The following is an 8378-nucleotide window of genomic DNA, read 5'->3' on the forward strand; positions in this document are numbered from 1 at the left end:
CCAGGGGCCCCCTCCTGGCGATGCCCATCTTCAGACAACTCCTGGGACAAGCCAGGCAGGAAAACCGCAGGGCGTTTTGTCGAAGGCTTCATTATAATTTTATCAATCAAATTCTTAGAAGAGGGAAAAAGTCTGTTCTCCCCACCCTCCCCCCTCACTTGTCCCCCCCCTTCACTCTCACTTTCTTCCATTCATAATTTCCTATGATGCACCTCAAACAACTTCCTGGACTGGGGATCCCGGCTAAATATAGCTGTTTCTGTCTTACAACACAGGCTCCAGTATATAAATCAGGCAAATTCCCCATTTGAGCATGAACCTCTGAAAACTGCCGGCATCTGAGGTTTCCTCCAAGGCCCTCTGAAGTGCAGCCCATAATGAAGGTCTTGGCGGCAGGTAAATACACCCGCCCCGCGCCAGCTTCGCGTCCCCGCTGCGGGGCGCGGCGGCAACTTGGGGCGCTTGGTAGCGCGAACCGGACGCCCACCCGCCGCAGACACACGGACGCTTGGGGCGCCCGCGCAGCCACCGGAGGCGCGGGGTGGCGGCCCGGAGCGAGCGCGGGCACATGGTCCCAAGCACCGCACGCCCCGCGGCAGGTTGGCGGCGAGGGAGGGGGCGCCGAGCCTTCCTCCTCCTCTTCCTCCCCCTCGCCTTCTCCTCCTCCTCCTCCTCCTCGCTCCCAACACTCTCGCTGGCTGCTCTTCCCTCTGCGCTTTTTCGCAGATTCACTCTCCCTCTCTCTTTTTCTTTTCTTTCTTTCTTTCCGCTTTCTCCTTTCCAACCGCGGTCCCGGGCTGCTCCCAGGGAGGGGCGCGGGCGGCGAGCAGCTTGCAAACTCCGGCCTGGGACGGGAGCAGGTGCCGCCTCCATCTGCTGGTGTCTGGAAGCGTGTGGTCTGCGCTAGGTGAGATATAGGGGTGTGGCCCCCCTCCCGCAGCCACCCCGGGGCCTCAGCACTGCCTGGGGATGCTGGGACGAACAGGGGACCCAGGAGAAGTGAACTTGAGGCTGCCCTCGTCCCCGCTGTCCCAGCATGGGGGATCCGGGGGAGGTCTCCAGCTTCACTCACCCGCTGACCCCGGCCCCCACCACCTTCAGATGCCCTTCTGCGGAGCCCTGGAAAGGCGTCTAAGGGGGCTTGGGGGAGTGGGGAGAACAGGCCCCCCTGGGGGAGGGGCAAGCCAGGACGTGTCGGGACAGCTCCCAGCTCTCCTGTCACCTTTCACTTTCCTTCCTCCCCGCCCACCCGACTGCCTATGACCTTTTGCCTTTTCTCTCTCCTGGTGCACCATTTCCTTTCCCTCCCTGAGCCGGTGTGTGTGTTAGGGGGGAGGGGAACCCCTGGGACAAGGGACAGCAGATGAATCGGGAGAAGGCATGGAGTCAGGGGCTGTCCAGAGCTGAGGGAACAAAGAGTTTTGAATGATGATTTGGGGATGGAGAGTGGGGACAGCCAGGCAGAAATGGGGTGAACTTGAGTGAGATGGGCGACACTAGGGAAGGAAGAGATAGAAGATGATGGGGACGGGGGCAGAATGGGGGGCAATTGGCCAGGGAGCCAGAATCAAGTGGCAGGTTTGGGAGGGAGACGAGGATCAGCCGAGGACTCCTCCCCACTCCCCCATGCCCCGTGGTCCCCATGGGTGCCTGGCTTGGGAGATTTGGGCTGCAATGGACCAGTGAGTGGGAAGCGCTGCTGAGGAACCTGGGCCACCCTGGGAGGTGGGAAGCAGGGATCTCCTTTCTGGCGCCTGCTGGGCCTGGGGCCTGGTGCCTTCCTGCCAGAGGGCCAGGGGGCCTTAGGGCCTTTGCCTTCCTGAGGGAAAGGGTGGGATGGCTGGGAGTCCCTCCTGGACCCTGCACCCTTCTGGTGGAAATGGCTTGCATCTTGCCCTTGTCTTTCCATCATCCCAGGGAGCAGGGAGAGTTAAGGTAGAGAGAGGGCAGCAGAGAAACACACGCAGTGACAGAGTGAAGACTAGGCCCCAGGAAGATAGCTGCAGGTGGTGAGGAGGAACCAGGGGTCCTCTCCCATGCCACCCTTGCCAGACCCCCATCCGGTGTGCCATGACCCCAGGCCACCCTTCCCTGCCTTTCTATTCATGGCTTCTTCCTGCCTGTCCCCAGGAGTTGTGCCCCTGCTGCTGGTTCTGCACTGGAAACATGGGGCAGGGAGCCCCCTCCCCATCACCCCTGTCAACGCCACCTGTGCCATACGCCACCCATGTCACAACAACCTCATGAACCAGATCAGGAGCCAACTGGCACAGCTCAATGGCAGTGCCAATGCCCTCTTTATTCTCTATGTAAGTTACCCCTGAGATACTGACAGGAGATGGCAGGGAGGGGGCTTGTAAATATCATTAGGGAGTGTCCTGATCTGGGTTGAGGGGACCTTTTGGGGCTGGAAGGAGAGAATGGCTTGATTAAACCACCCGCAGACTCCTGCCACTTCCTGCCCACGCTTCCCAGAGAAGCTTCCTCAGGGTGCCCAGTGAGCAAGGGGAGAGCTGGGTGCAAAGGTGGGGGCCTGGCACTTCTTGTCTTGTGATTGTCCTGCTGCAGGGAGGGAGGGATGGAGGGGAAATGCGTGTGAGGCACCAGGGAGATGCGGTTGAGAAGCAGTGGGCTGTGGGTGCTGGGCGTGGAGGGGCGCCCTGGAACATCGTGAGTGCAGGGATGGAAGTACTTGTGTGTGGTGCCCCAGCTGGGGCTAGACACCGAGTTTTCCCTTCTGTCCCCTTAGGGTGGTGATGATGATGATGATGACTGCGTGCATGGCTTAGGCTTTGATCTTTAGCAAGGACACTCACACTACAATTACTTTTGGCTCTCATGACAATTCTAGATGCTTACAGGGCAAGGAGTTGGGTTCTCATGCGCTAGATGGGGAAACTGAGACTCAAGAGCTTGCCCAAAGGGTTGGCGGCAGGGCTGGGACACAGACCCCTGACTCCCACGTCATCTGCCCTCTGCCCCTCAGTACACAGCCCAGGGGGAGCCGTTCCCCAACAACCTGGACAAGCTGTGCGGCCCCAACGTGACGGACTTCCCGCCCTTCCACGCCAACGGCACGGAGAAGGCCAAGCTGGTGGAGCTGTACCGCATAGTCGTGTACCTCGGCACCTCCCTGGGCAACATCACCCGGGACCAGAAGATCCTCAACCCCAGTGCCCTCAGCCTCCATAGCAAGCTCAACGCCACTGCTGACATCCTGCGAGGCCTCCTTAGCAACGTGTTGTGCCGCCTGTGCAGCAAGTACCACGTGGGCCATGTGGACGTGACCTATGGCCCTGACACCTCGGGTAAGGACGTCTTCCAGAAGAAGAAGCTGGGCTGTCAACTCCTGGGGAAATATAAGGAGACCATCGCCGTGTTGGCCCAGGCCTTCTAGCAAGAGGTCTTGAAGCGTGCTGTGAACCAAAGGATCTCAGGAGTGAGGTCCAGATGTGGGGGCCTGTCCTAGAGTGACTGGGGCCCAGGGCATGGCTAAACCCAAATGGGGGCTGCTGGCAGACCCCGAGGGTGCCTGGCCAGTCCACTCCCCTCTGGGCTGGGCTGTGATGAAGCTGAGCAGAGTGGAAACTTCCATAGGGAGGGAGCTAGAAGAAGGTGCCCCTTCCTCTGGGAGATTGTGGACTGGGGAGCGTGGGCTGGACTTCTGCCTCCACTTGTCCCTTTGGCTTCTTGCTCACTTTGTGCAGTGGGCAAACTACACAGTCATCTACAATAGCCCTGACCACAGCGAGACAGCAGGGCCCCGGGGAGTGGACCAGCCCCTGGCAAATGATCACCATCTGTGCCTTTGCTGCCCCTTAGGTTGGGACTCAGGTGGGCCAGAGGGGCTAGGGTCCCAAAGGACTCCTTGTCCCCTAGAAGTTTGATGAGTGGAAGATAGAGAGGGGCCTCTGGGATGGGAGGCTGTCTTCTTTTGAGGATGATCAGAGAACTTGGGCATAGGAACAGTCAGGCAGAAGTTTCCAGAAGGAGGTCACTTGGCATTCAGGCTCTTGGGGAGGCAAAGAAGCCACCTTCAGGCCTGGGAAGTAAGACGCTGGGAGGAGGAAAGGCCCCGAAAGTTTTGGTGGGTTCTTCCTTCTCTTCCTCGTGATCTTCCTTACAGCCTGGGATGGCCAGGGTCTGGTGGCTGAACCTGCAGCAGGGGTTTGTGGAGGTGGGTAGGGCAGGGGCAGGTTGCTAAGTCAGGTGCAGAGGTTCTGAAGGACCCAGGGTCTTCCTCTGGGTAAGAGTCTGTAAGGAGGGGCTAGAGTAGCTCAGAGTAGCAGCTCATATCTGAGGCCCTGGGAGGCCTTGTGAGGTCACACAGAGGTACTTGAGGGGGACCGGAGGCCTTCTCTGGTCCCCAGGGCAAAGGGACAGCAGAACTTGAGGTCAGGGTCTCAGGGAACCCTGAGCTTCAAGCGTGCTGTGCGTCTGACCCGGAATGATTTCTATTTATTATGATATCCTATTTATATTAACTTATTGGTGCTTTCAGTGGCAAAGTTAATTCCCCTTTCCCTGGTCCCTACTCAGCAAAATATGATGATGGCTCCCGACACAAGCGCCAGGGCCAGGGCTTAGTAGGGCCTGGTCTGAAAGTCGACAATGTTACTAGTGGAATAAGCCTTATAGGTGAAGCTCAGAAAAGGGTCGGATCTGAGAGAATGGGGAGGCCTGAGTGGGAGTGCGGGGCCTGGCTCCACCCCCATCCCCTACTGTGACTTGCTTTGGGGTGTCAGGGTCCAGGCTGCAGGGGCTGGGCCAGTTTGTGGAGAGGCCGGGTGCCTTTCTGTCTTGGTTCCAGGGGGCTGGTTCACACTGTTCTCGGGCGCCCCAGCGTTGTGTTGCGAGGAGCACTGCTCCTGGTTGAAATTGTGCCCCCTGGAGCAGTGGGCAAGACAGTCCTTGTGGCCCACCCTGTCCCTGTTTCTGTGGCCCCATGTTGCCTCTGAAATAGTGCCCTGGAACAATCCTGCCCCAGCACCCAGCGTGCTCCCACGCAGCAGGGAAGCTCCTCTGGTGGCCCGGACACCCATAGAGGGTGGGGGGGCCTGGCTGGGCCAGACCCCAGGAAGGTGGGGGAGACTGGGGGGATCAGCTGCCCACTGCTCCCAAGAGGAGGAGAGGGAGGCTGCAGACGCCTGGGACTCAGACCAGGAAGCTGTGGGCCCTCCTGCCCCACCCCCATCCCACTCCCACCCATGTCTGGGCTCCCAGGCAGGGAACCCGATCTCTTTCTTTGTGCTGGGGCCAGGCGAGTGGAGAAACGCCCTCCAGTCTGAGAGCAGGGGAGGGAGGGAGGCAGCCGAATCGGGGCAGCTGCTCAGAGCAGTGTTCTGGCTTCTTCTCAAACCCGGAGTGGGCTGCTGGCCTCCAAGTTCCTCTGACAAGATGATGGTACTAATTATGGTACTTTTCACTCACTTTGCACCTTTCCCTGTCGCTCTCTAAGCACTTTACCTGGATGGCGCATGGGCAGCGTGCAGGCAGGTCCTGAGGCCTGGGGTTGGGGTGGAGGGTGCAGCCAGGAGTTGTCCATCTGTCTGTCCCAACGGCAAGATGAGGATGTGGCTGTTGAGATTTTGGCCACACTCACCCTTGTCTAGGATGCAGGGGCTGCCTTCCCCTTCCTGCTCCATCTGGCTTAGCTTGGGGCAGGCTGCACTCCCCCAAGATGGACTTCAAGAAAGACAAATTTGCCTGGAAACCAGAGTTGCTGATTCCACCCGGTGCGCCCGGCTGACTTGCCCATCACCTCATCTCCCTGTGGACTTGGGTGCTCTGTGCCGAGACCACCTGGCGGCCCTGGTGGCCCTGGCTCTGAGTCACTCTCCTGCCCAGCCTGGACTCGGACCCATGATACCCATCCTCAGTGCTCCCTCCAGATCCCATCTGGCAGCTCGGCGTCCACTCTGCACAGCGTCACTGAATCACGGAGCCTTTGCATGAAACAGCTCTGCCGGACCAGGAGCTGAGTTCCTCTTCCCTTTTTATCTGCTGGTGTGGATCACACCTGGGCCTGGCCAGAGGAAGAGAGAGGGACAGTCATTTTGTAGTTTACCAAGAGAGACGTCTCCAGCTCTGGGCCCTTATTTATTATTTAAACATTTTTTTAAAAAGCACTGCTAGTTTACTTGTCTCTCCTCCCCATCGTCCCCATCGTCCTCCTTGTCCCTGACTTGGGGCACTTCCACCCTGACCCAGCCAGTCCAGCTCTGCCTTGACGGCTCTCCAGAGTAGACATAGTGTGTGGGGTTGGAGCTCTGGCACCCGGGGAGGTAGCGTTTCCCTGCAGATGGTACAGATGTTCCTGCCTTAGAATCATCTCTAGTTCCTCACCCCAATCCCGGCATCCAGCCTTCAGTCTCGCCCACGTGCTAGCACCGTGGGCCCACCATGCGGCCTTAGAGGTTTCCCTCCTTCCTTTCCACTGTAAAGCACTTGGCCTTGGGTGACAAATTCCTCTTTGATGAATGTACCCTGTGGGGATGTTTCATACTGACAGATTATTTTTATTTATTCAATGTCATATTTAAAATATTTATTTTTTATACCAAATGAATACTTTTTTTTAAAGAAAAAAAGATAAATGAATAAAGAATCTACTCTTGGTTGGCTCTCCAGAGTGTACTGATGTGGGGAGATGGGCTGGAAGGGTTGGGACTATCACTGTCCTGGGCACCAGCCAAGTGGGACTCAGCGAAGAGCAGAGGAGGGTGGGGGAGGGGCACCCGGCATGGGTGGGGGCAGTTAGGTGGTATTTTGGCCAAGGCAGAACAAGGTGGGTGGTGTCTAGATCATGGGGGGCCCCCAAGGAAAGAGATGGATTGTTCCGAGGTAAAAGGGGTGCCGGCCGCAATGGGTCACTCCTGTAATCCCAGTACTTTGGGAGTCTGAGGCAGGTGGATCGTTTGAGCCCAGGAGTTTGAGATCAGCCTGGCCAACATGGTGAAACCCTGTCTACAAAATATACAAACATTAGCCAGATGCTGTGGTGTGCGTCTGTGGTCCCAGCTACTTGGGGTGCTGAGGTGGGAGGATCCCTTGATCTCAGGAGGTTGAGGCTGCAATGAGCCATGATTGCGCCACCGCACTGCAGCCTGGGTGACAGAGGAAGACCCTGTCTCAAAAAAAAAAAAAAGAAGAAGAAGAAGAAGTAAAGGGGGTGCCGTGTGATATCTCAGCTCGTTCCCCCCAACTCCTCGCTTAATCTCATGGGATCCCCAGGAGTTGCCGTCCCCACATACCAGAGGAGGAAATCAAGGCTCAGAGCCATGAAACCACGTGCCCGGGGCACCCGAAGTGTTTAGGGCCAGTTAGGGCCACTCCTTCACCTCCAGATCGCATGATTTTTCCCCTACATGAGACTTCAAGGACCTGGAAGATACCAGCTGCCAAAGTCTCTGTTGCCCAGGAATGACCCGTTGACCTTTCAGAGGGACATAACAGGACAACTCGAATGGCCCCAGAGCGGGAGGAGACAGGTGGTCCTACTCAGAATCACACGGGACACTGGGGCCAGAATTCTGTCCCTCTTCCCGCTGCCCATTTGGGAGCCGAATCCCCTTCCACTGCAACCTTCTTCCCAGGCCTCTGCAATCCCTTCCCGGGGGAATTCAAGGTCAGAACTGGGAAGCCACAGACACTGAGACTCTGGAGCAGCCCCAAATGTCTCCCTGCTCTTTGCTCTGGGGTTTGGGTCTGGGGCTCCCCCATGAGCTGAGATTTATTTCGGGGGTCTGGGCGATGTTTCTGAGAGTCACCTACTTGCTTGAATATTTATAAGTGCCAGCTCCTGTGCCGGGTTGCAATACCTTCTAAAAGCTCACAGGCTGGGAGGGACAAATGAGGATGTATGTGATGGATGAGGCACATAGAGGGCGGTGAGGCCACACTGGGGAGAGCCTCGCTCTGGGAGGCAGCAGGGGGCTCGGGCTATGGTCCCCTCTGCTCTCTGTGCTGTGAAGGGACTGCATTCAACAACATGGCGCAACCTTCACCTCACCTGGAAGCTGACTAGCAGTGCGGAATCTTGGCCTCACCCCCAGACCTGCAGAATCAGAATGTGCACATCAACAAGATCCCAGGAGACTCGTGTGCACATTAAAGTCGGAGAAAGGCCACCCTGTGCTTTCATCTCTCATTCCTCAGGAGTCCCCCATGCCAAGTGCAAATGGCCAAGGGCCGGGAAGGCAGCAGCTTGGGAGGGAGAGGCCGGCAGGCCCACAGCTGTTTTTGAGTCTTCCCCTGAAGTCTCCCGCCCAGTCTCCGGGAGGCTGGCTCAGGCCCTGGGCCACACCCCGCAACGTCCTCCCCCGCCGCCCAGGGGTGGGAACACCCCTCCCGTCTGCTCAGGGAGACAAGGTTGAAGA

At 57.9% G+C, this 8378-nt stretch overlaps 1 protein-coding gene and 1 long non-coding RNA gene across 2 annotated transcripts; one reads left to right on the forward strand and one right to left on the reverse strand.

Annotated features, from left to right (window-relative positions):
• The first annotated feature begins 221 nt into the window (after positions 1–221).
• On the forward strand, positions 222–6623 carry LIF (LIF, interleukin 6 family cytokine). The gene is made up of 3 exons (XM_025399588.1): positions 222–396; positions 2131–2309; positions 2987–6623. Exons 1-3 carry the CDS (start codon positions 378–380, stop codon positions 3395–3397), a joined length of 609 nt encoding a protein of 202 aa, XP_025255373.1. The 5' UTR covers positions 222–377; the 3' UTR covers positions 3398–6623.
• LOC112633159 lies at positions 6534–7850 on the reverse strand. Its single transcript, XR_003121496.1, has 3 exons — positions 7774–7850; positions 7254–7383; positions 6534–7126 (listed from the first exon to the last, which is right to left on the reverse strand). It is a non-coding gene; the product is annotated as an uncharacterized LOC112633159 (long non-coding RNA).
• Positions 7851–8378: the final 528 nt, after the last annotated feature.

Source organism: Theropithecus gelada, chromosome 10 (assembly GCF_003255815.1).
Source record: "Theropithecus gelada isolate Dixy chromosome 10, Tgel_1.0, whole genome shotgun sequence".
Classification (NCBI taxonomy): Eukaryota; Metazoa; Chordata; class Mammalia; order Primates; family Cercopithecidae; genus Theropithecus; species Theropithecus gelada.